The 22,359-nt window shown below is 39.5% G+C and overlaps 4 protein-coding genes across 16 annotated transcripts; 2 read left to right on the top strand and 2 right to left on the bottom strand.

The window, feature by feature from the left end:
* Positions 1-327: 327 nt before the first annotated feature.
* LOC135610732 (putative pentatricopeptide repeat-containing protein At1g68930) lies at positions 328-5,889 on the top strand. Its single transcript, XM_065105592.1, has 2 exons — positions 328-4,365; positions 4,597-5,889. Exon 1 carries the CDS (start codon positions 908-910, stop codon positions 3,221-3,223), a length of 2,316 nt encoding a protein of 771 aa, XP_064961664.1. The 5' UTR covers positions 328-907; the 3' UTR covers positions 3,224-4,365; positions 4,597-5,889.
* Positions 5,890-6,455: 566 nt separating this feature from the next.
* Positions 6,456-9,082, bottom strand: LOC135610733 (phosphatidylinositol 4-kinase gamma 6-like). 3 transcript variants are annotated; one of them, XM_065105594.1, is made up of 2 exons: positions 8,560-9,082; positions 6,456-8,474 (listed from the first exon to the last, which is right to left on the bottom strand). In XM_065105594.1, exon 2 carries the CDS (start codon positions 8,399-8,401, stop codon positions 6,611-6,613), a length of 1,791 nt encoding a protein of 596 aa, XP_064961666.1. In that variant the 5' UTR covers positions 8,402-8,474; positions 8,560-9,082; the 3' UTR covers positions 6,456-6,610. The 3 variants fall into 3 exon arrangements, with proteins under 3 accessions (XP_064961666.1, XP_064961667.1, XP_064961665.1); XM_065105595.1 differs by having other exon boundaries at positions 8,593-9,082; XM_065105593.1 differs by having other exon boundaries at positions 8,564-9,080.
* A 983-nt stretch (positions 9,083-10,065) lies between these two features.
* Positions 10,066-14,937, top strand: LOC135610730 (transcription factor BIM2-like). Of its 2 annotated transcripts, none has more exons than XM_065105585.1 (7): positions 10,066-10,268; positions 11,386-11,500; positions 12,825-12,912; positions 12,992-13,084; positions 13,350-13,735; positions 14,116-14,251; positions 14,711-14,937. In XM_065105585.1, the coding sequence occupies exons 1-7, from the start codon at positions 10,196-10,198 to the stop codon at positions 14,819-14,821; spliced, it is 1,002 nt and encodes a 333-aa protein (XP_064961657.1). In that variant the 5' UTR covers positions 10,066-10,195; the 3' UTR covers positions 14,822-14,937. The 2 variants fall into 2 exon arrangements, with proteins under 2 accessions (XP_064961657.1, XP_064961658.1); XM_065105586.1 differs by having other exon boundaries at positions 10,068-10,268; positions 12,843-12,912.
* LOC103983259 (nudix hydrolase 2) lies at positions 14,115-22,355 on the bottom strand. 10 transcript variants are annotated; one of them, XR_010486298.1, is made up of 12 exons: positions 22,250-22,345; positions 20,446-20,666; positions 19,986-20,072; positions 18,831-18,896; positions 16,666-16,803; positions 16,371-16,448; positions 16,219-16,269; positions 16,053-16,087; positions 15,585-15,693; positions 15,128-15,352; positions 14,666-14,947; positions 14,115-14,576 (listed from the first exon to the last, which is right to left on the bottom strand). XR_010486298.1 is itself a non-coding variant. In XM_065105579.1 (10 exons), the coding sequence occupies exons 1-10, from the start codon at positions 22,308-22,310 to the stop codon at positions 15,143-15,145; spliced, it is 1,056 nt and encodes a 351-aa protein (XP_064961651.1). In that variant the 5' UTR covers positions 22,311-22,343; the 3' UTR covers positions 14,949-15,142. The 10 variants fall into 10 exon arrangements, 9 of the variants coding, with proteins under 9 accessions (XP_064961651.1, XP_064961656.1, XP_064961654.1 ...); XM_065105579.1 differs by lacking the exons at positions 14,115-14,576; positions 14,666-14,947 and having other exon boundaries at positions 14,949-15,352; positions 22,250-22,343; XM_065105584.1 differs by lacking the exons at positions 14,115-14,576; positions 14,666-14,947; positions 22,250-22,345 and adding an exon at positions 21,857-22,243 and having other exon boundaries at positions 14,949-15,352.
* Positions 22,356-22,359: the final 4 nt, after the last annotated feature.

The following is a 22,359-nucleotide window of genomic DNA, read 5'->3' as shown; positions in this document are numbered from 1 at the left end:
AGATGATCGTGCGGAGGAGGAGGAACTGCGCGGCGACACGGTGGAGCATGAAATCGACCAAGATAACATCGGAATCACCCCCGCGGCGAGGCCGGTCGTCGAGAGGCTTCCGATCGTGGTCTTGTCGGACGAGGACGCGGCTAAAAGAAACACCTTCTGCGCGGTCTGCAAGGATGGAATCGCGTCGGCGGAGGCCGCAAGGCGGCTGCCGTGCTCGCACATCTACCATGCGGGCTGCATCCTGCCGTGGCTCGGGATTAGGAACACGTGCCCGGTGTGCCGCCACGAGCTCCCTACCCAAGACGACGATCTAATCTCTCGCTAGGTATGATCTCGAAAACCAGAACTCGGCTTTCCGTTCTGTAGTGCGGCATGTTATCGAGGTTTTGAGATAAAAATCGAAGCTTTGGTCGCTCAGATGATGCGTGTCGACGGATGCCTGTAAAAGTGTCGTCAACTCCTCTCATGCCCAAACGGTGTTTGTCAAAATGTCGCTTCGTCTTGTAAAGCTCATCATGCATCCATAGACAACAACGTGTTGCTATGCATATTCGAAGACCATTTGTGGCAATTGAGAGATTGAGATTAAAAGATTGAAACATCGAGTAATGATAAATAAAAATCGAGAATTTTAAGTATTTTTTTATACAAGGAAAATATATATATTTATATATTTTAAGTGACGAGAAATTCGAATCACATATAGTACCTATAAAGATATTGACATTGGAATCGTATTAATTTAGTTGACTTAAAAAAGTCAAGACGGGCGAGGCTCAAATGGATCCAACAAAGATCTGCTGCAAGATCTTCTTGTGCCTTTGTTGGATCTTCGTCTCTTCTATGGCATGACTGGTTTCACTTCTCCGGACATGATTTGATTAGACCTCAGAAGAACATTCGGTTGATGTCACGGCCACTGAGGAATCCTTACGGATTCTTCCCCGATAAATACCCGTCTTGGTCACCCGCTCTTCTTCCTGCCGCCATGGCTTCCTCTCTCTCAAACCACTACTCTTCCCTCCTAAAGCTCTGGTCCCAAACCCAAGACCGATCGCACCTCAAGAAGCTTCACTGCTTGATCCTGAAGACTCTCAGCCTCTCGGCCGACACCTTCCTGTCCAACACACTCATCACCTGCTACGCCAAGTCCGACCTTCTCAGCTACGCCCGCAACCTGTTCTACAAAATTCCCCATCCGAATTCCTTCTCATGGAACGCCATCCTCTCGGCCTACTCCAAGGCCGGGTGCATCCCACAAATGGAAAAAGTGTTCTTCTCGATGCCTGAAAGGGATGGCGTGTCGTGGAACTCCCTCATCTCGGGCTATGCAGGCCATGGCTCCCGAGATAGAGCTGTCGTGGCCTACTGTGCCATGTTGAGGGAAGGGCGCATACCCAACCGTATCACTTTCTCTACCATGCTTATACTCTCGTCAGCATGCTCGTCGGCCAGTTTGGGTCGGCAAGTCCATTGTCAAATAATAAAGTTTGGATTCGAGTTGTATGTCTTTGTGGGCAGTCCTCTGGTGGATATGTACTCGAAATCTGGGTTTATCAGAGAGGCACTGCAGGTCTTCCAAGGTATGGAGGAGAAGAATGTTGTTATGTACAACACTATGATGACCGGGCTGCTTCGTTGTGGTATGGTTGAGGATTCAAAGAAGTTATTCCGAGAAATGGCAGAAAGGGACTCGATTTCATGGACGACGATGGTTACTGGGCTTACAAAGAATGGATTGGAGTTGGAAGCCATTGATTTGTTTAGGGAAATGAGAGCAGCAGGTGTCGGTATCGATCAGTTTACATTTGGCAGTATTCTAACTGCCTGTGGAGGTCTTTCTGCTTTAGAACTAGGGAAGCAGACCCATGCCTACATAAGTAGGACTCACTATGACGACAATGTTTTTGTAGGGAGTGCTTTGGTCGACATGTACTCCAAATGTAGGAGCATCAGGCACGCAGAAGTGGTTTTTAGGAGGATGAGAACTAAGAACATCGTGTCATGGACAGCGATGCTTGTGGGCTATGGTCAGAATGGATGTAGTGAGGAAGCTGTCAGGATTTTTTGTGAAATGCAAAAACATGGGGTCGAGCCAGATGATTTTGCCCTTGGCAGTGTGATTAGCTCCTGCGCCAATCTGGCAAGCTTGGAAGAAGGCACACAGCTTCATTGTCGAGCAATAGTTTCAGGGTTGATTTCATTCATTACTGTTTCTAATGCAATAGTGACCTTATATGGTAAGTGTGGGATCATTGAAGACTCACATAGATCGTTTGATGAGATGCAGACTAGAGACTCGGTCTCATGGACTGCCTTGGTCTCAGGTTATGCACAGTTTGGAAAAGCAAAAGAAACGATCGACTTGTTTGAGAAAATGTTGAATGATGGTGTGAAGCCTGATGGCATCACGTTTATTGGTGTTCTTTCTGCGTGCAGTCGAACAGGGCTGGTGGAGAAAGGATATAGCTATTATAATTCCATGATACATGATCACCATATTGTTCCTGTAGCAGATCACTACACATGTATGATTGATCTATTAAGCAGAGCAGGAAGGTTAAAGGAGGCTGAGGATTTTATAAAACAGATGCCTTGTCACCCTGATGCAATTGGATGGGCAACACTGCTGAGCTCATGCAGATTCCATGGTGAATTGGAGATTGGGAAATGGGCAGCTGAGAACTTAATAGAACTTGATCCCAATAACCCAGCAAGCTATGTGTTGCTCTCAAGTTTGCATGCATCCAGAGGAAACTGGGATGAGGTAGCAAAACTGAGAAGGGGAATGAGAGATAAAAAGGTAAAAAAGGAGCCTGGTTGCAGTTGGATTAAGTACAAGAACAAGGTTCACATCTTTTCTGCTGATGATCAGTCTCACCCCTATTCAGAGAGAATATATGCTGAACTAGAGAAGCTCAATGATAAGATGATTGCAGAAGGATACAAGCCTGACTTGAGCTCTGTCTTGCATGATGTAAGTGAGTCGGAGAAGATTCATATGCTTGGCCACCACAGTGAGAAGCTTGCTATTGCTTTTGGTTTAATTTTTATCCCACCAGAACTACCTATAAGAGTAGTTAAGAACCTCCGTGTTTGTGTGGATTGCCACAATGCAACTAAGTTTATTTCTAAAATCACTGGTCGGGATATTCTTGTAAGAGATGCCATCCGCTTCCATAAATTTAGTGGAGGAGTTTGTTCATGTGGTGACTTTTGGTGAGTAGTCGCTAGATCATCTTCTTTAGGCACATCATTTCTCTGCTCCTGATGTCAGGACACAGTCAGCTACTTGAACCAGGAAACTCAGTAGCCTACATAACTTAAGTTTGGAGTTGCTTTAGCCAGTAAGCAAGATATCCAGGGGTATAATCTTCTTACTTAACTACACTTGTTTGGAGCTGATATATGGTGGAAATATCAGCCAGTGGATGTTTAGTGAATATATTGAGCAACATGTCTTTGTTCGTCAGCTTGTAGGATGGATGATACCACAGCAACCCTATAATGACGGCCTTATTTGGGCACTGGCAGGGGCAAAGATTCATGTATGTTATGACCAAAATCAATACAGAAAATTGAGTTGGCAAATATGCAATTAGATTTTTACCCACATGAAGGATAGCAAGAGGTATAATAAAACCATGTGCCCTCACTGACTAGGGATCTTGCTTTTCGATGAAGCTAAATTAAGATAAGCTGATTGTGTTTCTGTTATAGTGGAGAGTGCAGAGACACCAATTTTTGTGGCCATAGTTATAGATGGAGATACTGACAAGATGGACGATTCTGTAAATACTCCGACGACTTCTTTTTTTGTAATTTCAGAAAGCATTTAAGAGGAAACTTGGTTATTGATTGAGCGAAAAAGAAATCTAGCTTCAAGAGTCAGCTAATTCTTCAGCTTCTTGTAATGCAAGAAAGGTATTCTTTAGTATGTGCAGGCCTGTGTCAAAGGCTTAGTGGAGTGGCGTGAGCAGGCACAGTGTTTGCCTGTTATTCAGTTTAATTTTGAAAATTTTCATGAATCATTCTTTTGGAATGGGAAGTGTAGAAATAAACACGGAGGCAAATAAAATCTGGGTTCTTATGCTGGAATTGTCTACGGAAGACATATTGACTACCTTTCAGCTTGCTAAGAATAATTTTGAACTGTTTTCTGTATAGTGCAGGTGACACCAGCAATTCTATAATTATAATTGTTGTTTTTTGAGAAGTGATGCGGACTTTAAACTACAATTGCCGGGTTGCAAGTTCTGTGCTTCTTGCTGAACCGCAGCCTCAGTGTTGAAGAAAGCATTCTACCACCATCGCAGCAAATCTCCAAAGAGAAACTTCAGCCTATCACATTTCATTTGTAATAAGGTAATGTCTGTTCTGTTGCCACATTTTGTTTCAGATTGCAAAAATAAGAAAACCATTTTATAGTTTAAATTAGAATCTTAAGAATTGGCAAGCCTTCATATGAAGCAACGTATACTCTTATTCACATACTAGTCTTTGTCCTTAATGGAGCAAGGAAGTAGGATGTTTCTTTTTCATAAGCTTTGCTGAACAAGCAATGACTAGGTAGAATTGTATGAACTTTTTTTGCAGGCATTTCATGAGAGACTGTGATTGAAATTGACAGGGTTTACTGCTGAAAATACAAGATTCATCACCATGCAGAAAGGAAATCAGGAAAGAATGATCAGATATCAAGATGTCTTTATTAAATTCTATGATATATTCTTTTTGCTGATTATTGGTTTAAGGTGAAACACATCAAAAATGGGCATTAGGAAATCTAGCGCTTCACTTCCTTAATAAAGTCAATGTTCTTTTCCTTGTTGGCATGACAAGTCTCTTCACCGAAAGCTAATGATAGGAGAGGACCACTGTTTGTGGTAAAAACACTCGGTTAAGGTCTTAACAAAGCTCTTCAAGTTATCAGCACATTTTGTCAAGGCTCAGAATTGAATCCACAAATGATTTCAGACATCAGAAGTTAATGAGCCAGATATTTGTCATAGGGTGAGGTTAAACAGCTGTTAGTCAGAACTCTGCAATTGGGTTATTTAGCTATAAGCAAGCGTATCAGTAGCAAACAGCAGAGAAATACTATGCAAATCACTGTAAGAGAAACCAGGGTATGGATCCTCAGGAAAACTAGCATCTGAGTGTATGATACAATAGTTTCTGAAAATTTATTGTATTCAAATCATCTTATCACAATCAAAGTCATCATCTTGGAACTCAAAAATGGAGATTGTGGGTGAAGTTGGACAGGGACTTGCAGCCTGCAGACATGTTCCTCACCATCAGAAACAATTATGGTCAGAACCAAGATCAGAAAAACTTTGGCTGGGTGGTCCTACAAACTTACAGTGGGCTGTATCAGCAACTGGCCCATTGTTTTCCTGTTTCCTACCAGCATCAATTATGCTGCAATGATTTCTTGGCATCTGTTTCAGAGACTGTTGCCCATAATTTTGGATGAGGGAGGCAGCAGAGCTTTTTGTCCCTGTTTGGGACTCTCTCATCAAGCTTCCACCAGACTCCATTGGCAGAAATGTTTGCTACAGGTTTAAAAGGTTGCAGAAGTACAGCAAATGCTCCCAACAAAGTGAACAGCACAGTGTGACCCTTCAAAAAACAAAGTGAAGAAATATAACATGCAATCCCTACCATTGTGCTTCAGCATTTCTTGAAGAGGTCACCAACAGTATGAATTAGATCATTAAAGTAAATGAGTTAGCAGAGGTCATTTAGCTGATGAATGATCTATGACCATATTACTTGATGATATATCATGCTTGTGGTTGAATGAAGAATCTTGCTAGTGAATAATTTTGTATTCAAGACTAATTTCAAAGGATATCTACCCATGCAAAATTGCCTTATGTGAAATCCAGTCAACCTACACTTTATGAAGCCTACTGCATTTCTTATATCTTCAACTGGGGGTTCAGTCTGTAGATGACTTTGGGCACCAAGCAACCAAGAATCAATATCTTTTACAAGGTCAGTGACTCACATTGTCTTTTATCCTCTACTTTTTTGTGATTAATATTATAGAATTGCTTTAGTTTTCTATTTTCAAGAATCATTCAATGTGATGAACCACCAAAACCCCCACAAGGAATCTACATTTAATCAACTAAGTTACCAAACCAATCCAAATTCTTAAATCCATAGTGGACCTGCCAGGAGTTCTCTTATTATTGCCAATCTACATACACTAAGCTATAGTTTCAACAGATGCAGAGAATGATCATTCCTAGGCAGCGAAAATGAGAATTATTTTTGTAAGTGATAATTGAACTTCCCAGAAGGATTTTCACATCAAAATTTTTAAATGCATTATTGTTACCTAAATTACAATCACAATCAATCTCCACAAATTTCAGTGCCTGCAGGGAAAACAGGTTGATAAAAACAATCCAAAGACCATTGCAGACAATATGCAAATTAGATTGCAATATACATGATCTAAGTTTTATTTCAAGCAGCCATGGCCTAACATTATTCATGTCCACTTTTTGAAGGTTTTATTTCTAGCAGCTACAAGCTGAAAATACACAGGAGCATCACAAGCTCACTTCCTCCTCCCTCACCAAATTGTATGCTATTATGCTATCCCCAGCCTCTGCTTCTGCCTCTGTTTTGTGGCCAAACACTTTCGATCATGGAATGCACTCTGCAACAACACCTGGAAGTTCTCAAGAAAACCTCCCCATTCCTCTTCACTCATGTCTGCCAGCCTCACAAAACTCGTGCCAAAATGAAGTGTTTCATCCCTATCATATGCCTTAGCAGTCTGGTTTCTCTTAGTTGTTTCAGTGAGGTTGACACCCTTCAGTGATGCAGCAGACTCCTCACGAACATGTGTGAAGTCAGTGATCTCCTCATCTTCCTCGATGCTCTCCTCCAACTTCGGCGGATGCTTTCTGAATGCTTGCAATGAATTGTACGTGTTATCCTGATCATCCTCTTTGCATTCGACATGAAAGTGTAAGCCTTCTTCCTCCTCCTCCTTTAACTCTGCTTTTGGACTTAGTACCTCTCTTTCTGCTACTAACCTCCTCGCCTCCATGCAAACGACCTCCAGCTCGCTGGGTTCTTCCTCCATTCCCCTCAACTCTCTGCTCATCATCTCACCAATCTCCGCCAAGCAAAGCCCGATTCTTGCTGCTTCCTTGAGAAAGATCGTGCACAAGACCAGAACTCGAAGGCAGGCTTCACGGATCATCGGCAGCTCCATCCGAAGCATGTCGGAATCTCTCGTCGGATCGAGATTGGCAATGTACTCTAACTCGTCTTCAGAAAACGGTACCGATGCCTGTGGCCAGTGGACCCACTCGAAATAGGGATCCTCCATGCTCTCCGGCAAGCAGAGGCCATGATCTATGGGGATCAGGTCCATCCATCCCCCAAGTCTACCATCCCCAGTCTCAACCTTCCTCACCAGCAGATTCCCAGCATGCCTATCCGTGTTGAGGATTCGTACATCGAGCATCCCTATTCTGTGGATCGCAGAGACAGGGAAGCTCGACGTGCCGTAGTCGCTGGCGTCGAAGTCATGCGGGATGAACTGCTGGAACGAAGCGATCTTGCTGATACACTGTCGCTTTCTGCTGCAGGTGTTGCCGCTACTCAATCCAACGTTGACATGGAACACCGAGTGGGTGATCTTTACAAGCGCCGTCGGAGGAACGCGTGCGAAGCTCCCATGGTCAAGAAGGTACGCAGCCACCTCCCTGAAGCCGGTCTCGCCAACACGCACGGATCTCTTCAGGCCTGGTTGCCCGAGAGCTTTCCCGGCGAAACCTTTGGGATTGTTGGGTGCCAATGGCTCTTCATCCGTCGGCTTCACGATCGCGACCTTGTCGCCGCTGCTGTTCCTGAAGTAGTACGCACCTCCGAGCCCACTGTGCACGGGTACGGGATCGACACCGCGTCTGATAGCCTTCACGGCGTCCCCGACGAGCTGTTTCATTGGAGCACGGCGACTGGAGCAGCCCAGCATCTCAACTGGCCCGCTCGAGTCGCTCTGGTGGAGGTCCTTTACGCCCGGGGAGAGGCAGGGGGTGGAGGAGCTCCTGTGCATGGAGCTTCTCGTGAGAAGCAGTGGGGAGTCGCCACGAATGGCGCTGAGATCGTTCTTCAACACGAGATCACCGAACACGAGCGAGCTCTCCTCGGTGGGGACATGGAGAGCGAGCTGCAGCCTCCTCTTCACCGTGTGGGCATTGTCCTGCCGATCTAACTCGATCCCCAACACGCAGCCAGTCTCCGTCTGGATGAACACACGCCGCCTCCCCACAGGCTTTCCCTCGCTAGCTCTGTTGTCATGGAAGTCACTGCTAGTGGTACTCCTTAAGACTGCAACTGCCATCTGTGCCGGCAGGTTAGGAGACATGGAAACCAGGCCAGAAAAGCCAATGTGGAGAGCGTCTTCTTCCTCTCCTTGGTGCGCACGGAAGAGGCAAAAGCTGCAAGAGAGTAGATCGTCAGAAAAAGAGGACTCACAGCTAGGCCATACTTCTCCGTGAACTACTAAGATGCAGAAGAGCTTACACACACGAAGCACGGCAGGGTAAGCCCTCCTACCAAGGAGATCGGAGATCGACTCAGCTGGAACCGACGGCCGCGATCCCACTCTTCTCTCCGCCCCGTTCCCCGACCTCCCCTCGGTCTCTATGGAACCCCGCCGTGGCGGCGATACGGGGTTAAGGAACTAACCGTGGTTAAGTACAGAGATCTTGTCTGCGAGCGCATTCATCCGCCGTCGGTGCTCGTGATGCCAAACGATCTCACCCGTCGGTATGAGATCCGCACTCCCCTTACGGATCGACCGCCCATGCAAACTTCTCACCCGGTTAGTGTCAGTGGGGCCCATGCTCGCCGCCCAACGATGGAAGCGAGTGATGACGTGGACGATAAGTAGTGGGGGATCTTTGCGACGGCGACGTCACCCTGTCCGCGAAGGCTTTGGCGCCTTCTTTTCCTAAGGGACCGAAACAGCCGTACCGCCACAGCGGGATAATTACGTCAAATAAAAAAATACTAAAAACTCTTTTAACATAACATATTAGAAATAATAGAATGCTGATAAATCATATTAGTAAGAAAATAAAAGGGATATGTCAATGATTGAATGCCTAATTCTGTGATCTGATCATGGAATGGTCGATGGAGAGCTCTTTATGCGTGGCAATAGTGCACAAGACAAATCGATCAATCAAGATGTTGAATTGAGAGCTGCATGACGACATTTCGGTGCCCACTTTGATGATCAAGATATCATCTTTCAGTGTAGAAAGTCTTCTCAACAAAAATAATTTAAAATTGACATTATAAAAACATTAATGTAAGATCGTTGCTTTGTAAATTTGATTTATTATATTCAAATTTAAGATGTCATTTTTTTAATAAAATGATTTATTATATTCAAATTCAAATTTGATTTTTTTATAAAATGATTTATTATAAATTTGATTTATTATATTCAAATTTAAGATATCATTATTATAAAATTTACATTTATTATATTAATGTAAGATATCATTTTTCTTTTCCCTTTTTTTAGTTCCTATTAACAATACTTCGTTAAATTTGATTTATTATATTCAAATATATAATTTTAAATTAATAAGATTATTATTATTATATTTTTATAAATCCACTTTTACTTTCTTCTCTTAAATTCTTAGTGATTAAATCTAATTGGTTCAAATAATTAGGAGTTATAATAATAATAATAATAATAATATTATTATTATTATTTTATTTTAATCATTAAACAATATAAACAGGAAAATGGAGATACATTCCATTATTCATCTGGATATTCTTCTCATAGTATTATAATCCATCTAAAGACAGTCAAAACTAGTGAGAAGTTGTAAATATATTTAGTGTATTCTCTCTCATATATATATATATATATATCAATATTATTATATTATAAAATGAACAAATATATATCAATATTATTTGGTATATTGTCACAATTTATAACGGAGTGTAAAATTGCACTTTGGCCCTCTATTTGTTGACAATTGGCAGGTAGAGGACCCAATCAAACAAAAGGGCGCGCCGGGCTTAGGGTTTCGGGTTTCTTTCCGTGGATCGATCAATCTCCATGTGGTCGCTGAGAGCTGGTGCGAGTTAGGCGGACGTTGGACGACGATCAGGAGGGGGGAATCGATTGATGGAGTCGGCCTGCAGATCGAGCGGAGACGAGGAGGAGCTCGGGAGGGGACGGCGCTCCTGCTCTCCGGGAGGTACTGTTTTCCTTTTCTTACCCTTTCCTTCCTTTCTCTTCTCTATTTTTCGGTGTTCGATTGCTTCTATTTTCTCTTCATTTATCTCCGTATAGAAAAATATACCCTTTTTATTCGTTTATCTGGATTCATGGGGGGAAATTAGGCTCTTAACTTGCGGAGTCGAATAGAGCAATTAGGTTTCGTGGGGCTTTAATTCTTCTTTCCAATTAAAAGATGAAATGCAGTAAGTTTCTGCATCAAATCTTCTTATTTTGCTAATTCCTATGTCGGAGACCTCTTTTTCTTTGCCCTATTCGTCCATCTTCTTTTCTTTGTTAAAATAGTCTACTTTGCTGAGTTGGAGAGTATCCAGATTGGGTTCCTAAGTCTGCTTTCATCTCTTTCAGAAAGATTTCTTCTTTTTTTTCCTTTCATGGTCTTTTAAGGTATGGAATAAAGATAGTATGTATTATATGGGAAGACTATGCCAGGAAGATAAGCTCGCATGCGTTTGTATAAGCTTTTTATTCACAATATTCTTTCCCAACAATAGCTGAATGTGCCCTTTGCTCAATGGCAAGAACGACTTCTGGTATTGAGATATTCCATGAATGAACAGGCAATGCGTGTTGAATGAATAGGGAGTGCATTTTTACTTCCAATCTCTTGTCCCTGTCTCTACAAGGAATATATATTAATTTGCTATGGCTAAATTAAATATTTTTAAGGTCTGCACGTGAGAGTAAGTGTTAGAAAGTTATGAGACAGTATGTTTGTAGATTTAATGAAATGATGACATGAGAAGCTACTTTTGTGGGAGCTATCAACAGTATATATGAATACACATATCGAAACATCACAATGCAATTCCTGAAATTTCAAACTGGGAAGGGTAGTGGTGGTCAGATCAACTGTGATTTGTTTGTTCCACAGTTCGAAGCTGTTTGGCCATCATTAGGTTTCTGATATGTTTTTTTATCGCTTGCATTTGTTCAGACCAAATGGCTTTTTTTTTTTTTTGCTTTTTGATGAATAAAATGTGTTTTATTAAGCATAACAAAGGGTACTTCCAAACTATCACAAAGTTTTGATTGGCTGTAAATTTGATACTTCTTTTGCTTCCTCTCTGTTGTAGTGGAACTTTCGGCGAAGGTGGATGGGAAGAGTGGTGAGAAGGCAGCCATGCCCACAAGTCCAAGATCAAAGCATTCCGCAATGGAGCAACGCAGAAGGTGCAAGATCAATGACAGGTAGGCAAAATTACAATTCATTTCTTTTTCACAGGCACATACTCCTTTCATTAATATTCTCAAGGAACTATCTTGAGATCTTCTTATTGGATCTCCTCCATGTCCTTATCATAGACACCTCTAAACTTGTTTCTGTAAAGGGTTCAGATTTCGGATTGGCTGCAGGATATAGGATCAGGATTTTTCGAATTGGATCATCAAAATGGTCTTTTCTAAGAAGATCGGAAGTTTGTCAGGAAAAAAATGCTGAAACAATCAGTTAGGATAGAAGCCAACCAGTATCGACCGTGGACCAGTCAGCACCAATTGAGTTAATATACAAAGTGATCCTTATAGATTGTATTTATTGAGACCTGTGAAAACTACTTAAGGTAGATGAGTCAAGTTTGTGGTTTCTAGACTATACCTGTCAAATACCAACTTGAAATGACCATTCTTGCATATCATGTCTAGTTATGTACTTGATGCAAAACCTTATAGAGCAACATGTGGGTGAAATATCACTTTCTATAGTATTGATCTTTCCCAATGCGGCATACATTGGTATTAGACTTTCAAAGGACCAATTGAAATCTTTTAGCATTTAGATATCTAATTAGTCCTAGACAATCTAATAAGTCCTATGTAATCTTTTTAAAGAGGGGCCTCATGTCTAAAAGGTTGATGAATTTATGGCTACTTAATTCTCTCTCTCTCTCTCTCTCTCTCTCCTCTTTGGTCAAGTTAGCATCAGCATCCTTCAATTTTGTTCTAAAATATACAAATCTAGTATATCGAAATTTGTTTAGATTTTCCTTGTTTTTCTCCTATGGCTGTTTTTTTTTTCTCAACAATAGTTTTTTTATTCTTTTCAACATGGTTCACCTTATTGATCCGTATCGATGTATCGACTGGCCATTGGTACGGTACGTACCGACATACCAAACACATGGTATGATGGGTTGTACTGACGGACTGACATGTACCGTTCATACCAATCCCTTGTTAGACTGATACATACTGCCTGTATCGAGCGGTACACCATGATACAGTGATCCTTGCTTTTCAGTGATAGTGAACTTGTTTCTATACTAACATCACAGAGAACAAATTTGCCTATCATGTGACCTTTGTTGCACTGTTTTGTAGCTATCTTTCCTTGTTTGCCTCGAGTTTTATAATATGTATCTTTTTTGGCCTTCAGTTATTTTAGGATCACTTTTGTGGTACTACATCATTGAATTTAGGGCTAGAATAGCCAAAATGGAACAATGAACAACTTATTGAGCCCTAAGCTTTTTTTTATTGCTCTTTGACTTACTATGGCCAATACATCATGCAAGAGAAATGGCTTATACTACAGATTTCAGATTCTTAGAGATCTTATACCACATAGTGATCAGAAGAGGGATAGAGCTTCATTTCTCATGGAGGTACAACTTTACTTATTTTTTCTATTTGCAACTAAAGCTATTTGAACACGTGATTCCTAAACATTACGCCCTTATGCAGGTTATTGAATATATTAAGTTTTTACAAGAGAAGGAACAGAAGCACGAATTATACTCAGGCTGGAATCAGGAAAATGCAAAACTTGTGCCATGGGTAATATGATATTCTATTTGGTTGAAATGGGCATGAGTTAATGCATATGTTTAATTTCTATATTCCTAAATATTACCTATTTTCCCTTCCCAAAGAGGACATTTTCTTGAATTAACTCATTTAAAATCATTTAATTGTGGTTCAAGGTAGCTTATGTTTGAATTTCTTATGGTTAATGTGATAACTGAGCATGCTTAAGCCTAGAAGTGCTCACATCAATAGCGATTTTTTGTATTGAAGTTCCTTTTGTGTTGGCTAATGACAGAGTAACACAGATGGCATCTGCGACCCTAAAAATGGGCCTGCTCAACCTGGATTTTTGTTCAGTGAAAAGTTCATTGACAATAACATCCCAGTAGTGCCATTAAATGCAACAAATGCTGCAGAGACTGATACTAATGCTGGTACAGATACAGTGCTTGATCCTTTGCAATCAAATGCTTATGCCTCGCTTGAAAGAGGACCTGGTTTATCCCATCCTCAAGAGAGGTTAGTTTCAGATCCAGATAACTTCCTATCTCAGCCACAATCTGGATGGCAAAGATCATCATGTCCAGCTGACTGCACCATGAGCAGCGACATGTTGAGTGAACAAGGAGAGCTAGTAATTGACGAAGGCACAATAAACATTTCCACTGTCTACTCTCAGGGGTGAGTCCTGATTAAACTACAATATTATTTTCTCTTTAAAGGTGTTTTAGGCTTTAAAAATGCCAGATCATCTGCCTCTATTTTGTCGGGGCATCCATAGTTGTGATTACTCAGTGAATTATAGATCATAATATCTATCAATGATTCGCTGGGTATGATCGTGACTTTTCTTTGAGCATTTCTGCTGATAAGTCTTGTACAAATTGTTTAGACTTCTTGAATTTTCTGCAAGCTATCAGGAATTTTGGCGTTTGGTAGGTTTACTACTTGCTCTCTTTCTGTTACTTATATTTGTGAGAGTTTATTCATGCTTGTCAACTCTGGGTTCAGAATGACTTAGAAGAACTCAAACTGTTTTCTTATTGCTTATGTGCATACAGGTTTTTAACAACGATAACACAAGCACTGCAAAGTTCCGGTGTGGATCTGTCTCAAGCTAGTATCTCTGTTCAGATCAATCTAGGTAGGCGAGCAAATAGAAGGTCTGTTGCCACTACTACTATGTCCAGTGCAAAGGTATATGCTATGTATTCATTTTCATCTGTTCTTACTACCAGCTTTCCATTTAAATTTGTGAATGCACATGGTATCGCAACTAGAGATGTATCGAGGTCTCGTCGGTTGTGATCCTTTTTCTCTAGTGGTAACCCATGGATGTCGGTATTCGTACCTCCTTGGTTAAAGCTGTCTCGGACTAATCTTCATTCGAGTTCCATTGTTTAACTCGGGCCCCATCAATAAGGTTTCAAACGATAATGTTTGTTTGATGCTTGTTTGGTGGTCAAGAATAACTCAGTGACCCTTAGGATGCAGTAGCAATGTTGAATTTGTTGCACTTTATCTGCAGGTGATTAAATGAACATGTCGAGAATAAATTAGATATAAATGCAAGTCTTGTTGCAATTAAATCGAACATATCTTGTACAATACCATTTTCTTTTTATCTGAACATCCTCTCAATCGATGTGCTTGTAGGATAACTGCAACCATTCACCTCTCGATCAAGTAATGGGAGACTCGGTGGTGGGGAGCAACGGTGATGAGTCTGAACAAGCTCCAAAGAGGCAAAAGATTGATGACCATTAAGAGCTACTCATCTTCTCTTTCTCAGTTGTCATCCATACATACTGTTACCATGTGACATTTCACGAAGCATGTATTATTAGAACTCAATGCATGTTATTGATCACTTGTATCTTTTAGACTCGGCACCTGCAGTCACATTATCTTCATGCGTCATTAAATCATCCAATTACATCTGAATGGAAAGTTATGGTTCCAACTTACAGACAGATATCACGAAGACTGTCAATAAGTTTGATCGCCTAATAATGTACGAGAAATTGCATGTGACTAGAGAATAATGAAGAAGCATGAATATAATGAACTCACAGACAATTAACATCTCTAAGACATGTTGACAGTTCTTGGCAGGTTCAAGTCCCTGCTGTTTAGATAGAGATGGCCCTGTGAACCAGAGAATGGTGCCTTCACGGAAACTGGCGAGAAGCCAGAATAGCCCTTGTCGATCTTTGCCATGCCGACATCAAGAATATACTTTAATAGCTCATGTTTCTGGACGAGAGGTTGTGCTGCATATTCCTCCACTGGCATCCACTGCATAAAGATAATTATCATCCTACAACATGCTGCAAATTGGAATTGCTACTTTCTATATGCTTGCATGATCACGCAGAAAAGCTGCATAAAGATTGTCACACAGCTTGCTACCGGTATTATTAACCAGGGATGGTCATGCTAGATGTAGTTATTCCAGGAAGAAACAGTTGCTTGTATGAAGAACCAAGGGACGATAATTAGCTTTTACCAGCCTTGTCTCTTCCTTTACCTGGGCAGCTTCGATCTCTAATTCTTGAGGATAAATGTCGTGTGAAAGAGGGCGTAACATGCACACAAAGAATAAATCTGACTTCCCAAAGAACGACTTGTGGCTCTGCCTGTAAATACACAAATCATAAAAGGCTGAATGGTGTCAACTAAATGCAATTTGTTGGTACAGTTTAGTCATGTAAAGGCATCTACATCTTTTTTTTTCTTGGGCTGTGAAGCTTGCATGCCTGTGGTAATATCTAAAAGAACTATAACAGTGACAACGAATATAGAGAACAAGGCTTCCTATCGTGATAAACTCGTCACACATATAAGTTCTCAAAATCAATGAAAACCATCTCCAAGAAAGAATCACATGTTGAAAGAACTTGATCATAAATGCCAGATGGATATGGTACATACAACAAAAAAAGAAATGATCTTTTAGTTACATATATAGTTGTCATAAATGAGTATGCTGCAATACCTGAATGCAAGAACTTCAATAAATTCAGTGTCAATCTGTGATATATAGAAAGAGAAATTAGTTAGACTGAGCAAATTGGCCTTGAAAATTTTGAGGTTATTAAAATAAGAAGACCACTCTGATTTATTTTTTTATTCCTTTGTGTATCTGAAGGGAAATTACATACTCCTGTCTCTTCTTTTACTTCCCTTATTACTCCAGCATGAATATCTTCACCCTACAAAAGAAAAGGAACTCTTTAGATGGTGAAAAAATAATATCTAAACAATCCAGAAAACATCAATATTTTGTTCAATATTCAAGGTTGGAGTATTTTACTTGTTCAACAACTCCTGTGGGAAACTTCCATAGACCTAAACCTCTAAGTATGCCATTCTTTTCTTGGACCACCAAAACCTACCAAGTGAAATTATTTTAAGATTCAGAATAACTATAAACAATGACGGTCACTAAAAAAAATGAAACAAACATCACAACACATAGAACTCCATTAGAGAAGTAGTAATGAGCAAAGTAAATGACATAAGAGCAAATGAATCTGAAGAAAGCATATCAGGTTCATATCTGTTGCCTATGGAGACAAATTTAAACATAAATAACACATTTGAAATACCTCTCTTTTATCATTCATTACAAAAGCTCCAACTCCCACTCTATGTGAGGCATTTACAGGTATGGTATGTTCGGTATTAGGAAGCCAACAAACAAGCATCAAGTAACTGGGTTCTGCATGGTGGTACCAAAATCCCTCCTGAATAAGAATAAAGTTCATAAAAATATTCAGGCAAAATTACTATATTAATCAGGCTAAAATAAAATTATGACATACATTTCCAAAATAAATGTAATGTGACAGATTAAAAGGAATGATTTTTTTAATATGTATTTAAAAAATTCAGCATTCTATGACACATACATCTATAAAGGTCAGGCTAGAAGAACATATGCAAGTTCAATGACAAATTTTCATGAGCAACCAGTTGGTACAAAAGGCAATTCTGCCTAAAATGAGGTACACATGTTAGAAATGCAAGGAGATGTACTCATATAAGTAACAATAGATTGTTGGAAGATTTGATAATATGCCTCGAGTAAACAAATTTTCTTCAAGTTAAGATTGATTGAATAAAATAATTACGACTCCATAACAAGGAGAAAGACATAATCACAAACGTAATAAAGTAAAAAGGAAAAATAAATGTGTAACAGATAACAAACTGTATACTTCACTTTAACAGAGGTTAAATCCCCATAACAGATATCTGAATGTATAGGTACCCTATTTATTAACCAATATTAGGGTGTATAAATTCTCTAATGGAACATTTGATAATTTGTTTACATAATTTTATATTTCTAAACATTGTGTATAAACAAAAAATTCATGCTATTTTGTTCAAAATAGCACAAAACCATTGTCTACATATCCCTAAACAGTTTTGTTTAAGGAATAGAATTGCATGCTTCACCGCATGGATATAGGCAATTACCATCTATCTACTAGTCATAGGTGTCCTGCAAGCCAATCACGTAAGTGATGACACGTGTGGCATGACATGCACTCTTTTTTGCTCATTATTATTTTGACATTTTATCACTTTATATTACTTGATACATAAGTATATTATGATGTCCATTGATATGTGCAATAAGAATCGGATCGTGATTAGATCACAATAATGAGACCGAACCTTTAAACACAGACCCTAAATAATCCTGATTATAGGTTACTCGAGAGAGACATCAAGATAACCGGACAGACTGGTGTGTTGTATACCCATCCATATGATAAAGACGACTGGTGTGTTGTATACCCATCCATATGATACCTCTTTGTCATACAGCGATTTCGTCATCCCAGTAGTGTACCTGGTCGACTTGAGACACTAAGGATGCCATGTATGAGTACTCCACTCTTTGATACCAGACTTATAGGTTTAAAAGTTTCAGATCTAGTATACTCTTACTCAGACAAATCCTTGGCCAAGGTCATTCAGATTGAGAGAGAGAATACTCCGGAAAATTTCGATTAGAGTGAGACTTAAGGAGAAACTATATGGGTCTGACAGCACACCAATTGATAAGTCGAAGTCGATAAATCGAGTGAATTGCTATGAAGATAATAATTCACTAAGTCAGAAGAAGTTCTGAATAGTACGACTCATGACCAGCTCGATATTAGACCTAGAGGGTCATATAGATATGATAAGTGTTGTGACGAGTAGACGTTCAGATATGATATGTCCACCGGAGCCCCTATCTTATTGGATATTCATTAAGCACTGAATTATTATATCTTATAGATGAGATCCAATAAGAGCTAATCAGAGATTAATGGGTAGAGACTCACTAATCTAAGAGGCTTGGATAATGGGCAGCGATTTGAAGAATGCCGTGTGGATCAGGGATATATAATTTCCTTAGGTAACACAATCTTCTATATACGCACAGCTTTTTTGTTTTACAAGTTTTTGTGCACAAATCTTTGCACGACAATAAAAAATATTTTTTCTGTGGGAAATCTGTTATTTCTGTTTCTATTTTTCCGCTGGGCATATGATGCCGCCCCAGATTTCCCAACACTATCTTGGTTACATATAAATGTGTCTCCTACATGTATATACACAGAAGTAGGGGGTGAGAGAAGAGAAGATCTAATAAACTTTTAAGATTCATTGAAGAATTCTTTTTTACAAATTTTTGAATCATAAATAGAAGGCATTCATGAAACTTTAGATAGGAATTTCTTGTATATCATTTGTCTATAAAAAAAATTACCTTGACACAAGCTTCAACAAGATTTGCAAGTTGAATAGGCAATTTAATCCAAGCACCCTTTATTCCCTGAAAATGGAATAAAATAATGGCAAATATTAAATTTCAAGCCAACTGTACATGCATTCAAAATTTATGCAAAAGCCAAAAACAAAAGATGAAAGTATTTGGGAGACACAATTGTACAACAACACACTAGTGTCCTAACCATTTGGAGGACTACATGAATCTTTTACTATGTCAATCTTTGTATAAAGCATCATGTATAGTTAAACTTAGCAAACACCTACTTTTATTGCTTCTAAGAAGCCTTATCAAGTCTCTCTCAACCTTTTCTTGGCATCAACCATTTCATCTAACATCTAAATCCCCTTCAACATTTGTTCACAACAACTTACATGATTGCATCTTATATGTTAAAGTTGAACCTAGTTATTTATGAACGAAAATATTTCTTTCCTTTAGTGTTTTCTCTCAACTACAATTAAATTTTTGTATGTTCTTTTAACAGTCCAACACCACTATTATAAGGCATGGCCAACCAAAAAAATATCATATGAATTTTTTTTAATATAAGGGACATTTGATGATCATAAAACCTTTGTTTAATTTTTACTATGTGAAGAATATCAATTTCTCCTTTTTGAATGATAATATAAAATAACTATATTTTATACATTTCTTCTTATCCATCCAACATAACTGCATCCCTTGTTCTTTTCTTAGTATTACAAATTCATAGATCTTGCCTTAGTTCTACATGATATAAAACCTACGAAATAGTTTTCTAGGTAAGTCTGCATAATTCAAGTTCATGATTAATCTTAGCTAAGCTGTCACCAAGAAGAACAATACCATAAGCAAATAACATATACCATGTGAACTAATCTTATATATAACTAGTAAGACCTACATTAGCAATGCAGAACACTATGGATCTAAAATGGATAATAACTTAACTCTCTTAATCATTGAAAAATCACTATAATGACTACCCTATGATAAATATTTTTTATCATATCACTATACTTACTAAATAATTCTTTCTATTTTAAAACCCATCATAATAGATTCCTAGAATTCTATCATAGGCCCTTTTTAAGTCAATAAAATTATGTACAAATGTTTGTTCTTCCTCTATCTTCCTTTATCTTCCACCTTCTTACTCCTCTTCTTCCGCCCTTCCTCTTCTCTCTTTCTTCGTCGTTGAAACACCAATGCCGACAACCAATAAGGGTCCAGTACCTGATACAATACGACAATCCTTAAATATTATAAATGTTCTATCTATTGCATAAGCATTTGGCAGCACATTCAAAGGTTAAACTATTCCCAAGTAGCATATGCAATTTAGCATATGCCATAGAAAAGGAGTCGTGTTCATAAAGCAGCAACTCCAGTATACCATTTCAAAGTTTCTAAAACAAGGAGAGAGCATATAGTCCTCCACTATTGATATTAAAAATATTTCATGTAATGAACAAGCATGTTAATTGGCTTCAGATGTTGAGCCAGTTGCTATTACTATGTAGCACTAGCTAGTTTATGTACCAAGAAAGCTGAAGCAAAACACAGGACATCCAAGAGGGGAAAAAATATCCATGATTGAGAAAATAACCTGCTTCTTCCAATTACTTATAGATGCTCTTAACGAAGTATGGAAAGCTGCAGGGTCCATTGGTTCCTTCAATTCAACAATGACACCTCCATGGTCATCATCGACTGCAGACAGCAGAGCAACCTCTACATCATCAGTCAATTCTGGACCCAAAACGGATGACTGATTCACTAAAATCGACATAAATCTGTTCCTGAATAGTTTTGCAGCCCTCCTAGAACCTGATAATTACAAAATAATTATAAAATAAGATAAACAAAGTGAGATCGTAATCTTATTAAAATTGCAAAAACATCATTGGTGTTGCAACAGAAGAAATAAGACACTAAGAAGACCAAATAGTAACAGCAAGAAACTTAGTATGTGTTACATGCTTCTTATTCTTCTAAGTGTGTATTCAATAGAAAACAGTATATTCAGAGTAAAAACATGTAGAATATGGCAATAAAATAATTATAGTCTACTACACAATTTCACTGAACGTAAGTGGCATGTCATTCTCAAACCCTCCTAAATGATTGTTCGACATTGCTCTTCTCTTTTTTTCATTTTTCGTTTTCTATTTTGCGTGTAGAGCGGTCAATGAAACATAGAGGTCAGATAGAAAAAGAACAGTAAAAGTTTAAAGTACCTGAAACGAAAGGCCTAATTTGTCCTTGGTTCTAAAATCAATTTGAAGGACACATTAAACAAGAGCAAATTATTGACTGATGTGGAAAGAACAGCTAGCAACATAACAGTGTGCAAAGGTCAATTCCTAATAAAACAAAAAAGTGAATGGGCCCAATATAAGACGAATACAAATTTTACGGTAAATAATCATCATGATGGTAAGTATTATTTTCCTGCATAAAAGGTCAACAAAAAAGTGGGGAAGATAAACAAACACTCATCTTTGTGTAATCCCCCCAGCCGGAAAGGAAAAGACGCATTCAATTTCAACTAAAGTTGCAGCGCAACTAGTTGCTCTGCCATACAATTGGTAGGCGGATCAGATGCACAGGACTAAAACAACCAAAGGTAATCAAGAACCAATCTGTAAATGAAAATTGCCGAGAGGATAATATCAAAAACCCATCTCCAAACGGAAATATCCAATTTTCGTCGAAAGAAAGGGCAACACCAAGAAGCCTAGCGCTAACTACGAAAACGAAGGAGGACCGAAATCGAAGTATCGGCAAGACTGTCGACCACGAGAGAGGATCCGCCGGCAGCGATTCAGGCGATGAAAAGGCCGATGGCAGCGAGCGCGTGTAGATCGGGACGTTAGGATCGGATCATCGCTTCAACAGACGAAACCAAAGGCAATTCTCTAAACGACAACCCTAAGCCAATGACGTGATGATGCGATTAGCTATTGCGGCCCGCAACCGAATCAGCGGCGGCACGGGAACCACTCCTCGAGAATCACCTGATGCGGATCCTCTCCAGCTTTACTTTCAAATAGAACTCACAATATTCATCAGGAGCCGTCCACTAATTTAGGCCGCACAACGGTATACGCCCGATCGAACCGTTTCATCCTTCAGATCGAGATTGGACGGTGGGGATAGACATCCCCAAGCATGAGGAAGTCAAAACTGCGATGAATGAGTCGACGCCGTAGTTACAGATGTTGTGTTGGAGCTTCTCGGCGCCGTAATCTTTGAAGCAAATTGCAACTGCACCACCTTAGCATCTGTTCTACTCTTTGAGTTCTAAGGAGATAAAAGGATCGTATAGAGATCGAAATACTACAACGCCAATTCAAGAAGAGAAAGAACGAAAGCTCGATGATGTCTGCCGATCGGAGAAGAAAGATCACCGAACACTGTTGCGTGGCGTCCGACTCTGTTTCGAACGAAGGGGAAAGAGAGGCGTCTCATAAAAGCTCTCTCGAGAACAGGGTACACTACGATCTCTTTGTTTACCCAA

Source organism: Musa acuminata, chromosome BXJ2-4 (genome assembly GCF_036884655.1).
Source record: "Musa acuminata AAA Group cultivar baxijiao chromosome BXJ2-4, Cavendish_Baxijiao_AAA, whole genome shotgun sequence".
Taxonomy (NCBI): Eukaryota; Viridiplantae; Streptophyta; class Magnoliopsida; order Zingiberales; family Musaceae; genus Musa; species Musa acuminata.
This window is presented reverse-complemented; position numbering and strand designations above follow the sequence as displayed.

Coding starts and splice junctions, on each gene's coding strand:
- LOC103983259 (XM_065105579.1), bottom strand. CDS start 22,310: ATGAGACGCCTCTCTTTCCCCTTCGTTCGAAACAGAGTCGGACGCCAC. Junction 18,897..19,985: donor GGAAGAAGAGGAGTAAGAAG/GTGGAAGATAAA, acceptor TTCCATTTTCAG/GGAATAAAGGGTGCTTGGAT. Junction 15,353..15,584: donor TAGAGATCGAAGCTGCCCAG/GTAAAGGAAGAG, acceptor ATCTTTATGCAG/TGGATGCCAGTGGAGGAATA.
- LOC135610733 (XM_065105594.1), bottom strand. CDS start 8,401: ATGTCTCCTAACCTGCCGGCACAGATGGCAGTTGCAGTCTTAAGGAGT.
- LOC135610732 (XM_065105592.1), top strand. CDS start 908: ATGTCACGGCCACTGAGGAATCCTTACGGATTCTTCCCCGATAAATAC.
- LOC135610730 (XM_065105585.1), top strand. CDS start 10,196: ATGGAGTCGGCCTGCAGATCGAGCGGAGACGAGGAGGAGCTCGGGAGG. Junction 10,269..11,385: donor GCGCTCCTGCTCTCCGGGAG/GTACTGTTTTCC, acceptor TCTCTGTTGTAG/TGGAACTTTCGGCGAAGGTG. Junction 13,736..14,115: donor TCCACTGTCTACTCTCAGGG/GTGAGTCCTGAT, acceptor ATGTGCATACAG/GTTTTTAACAACGATAACAC.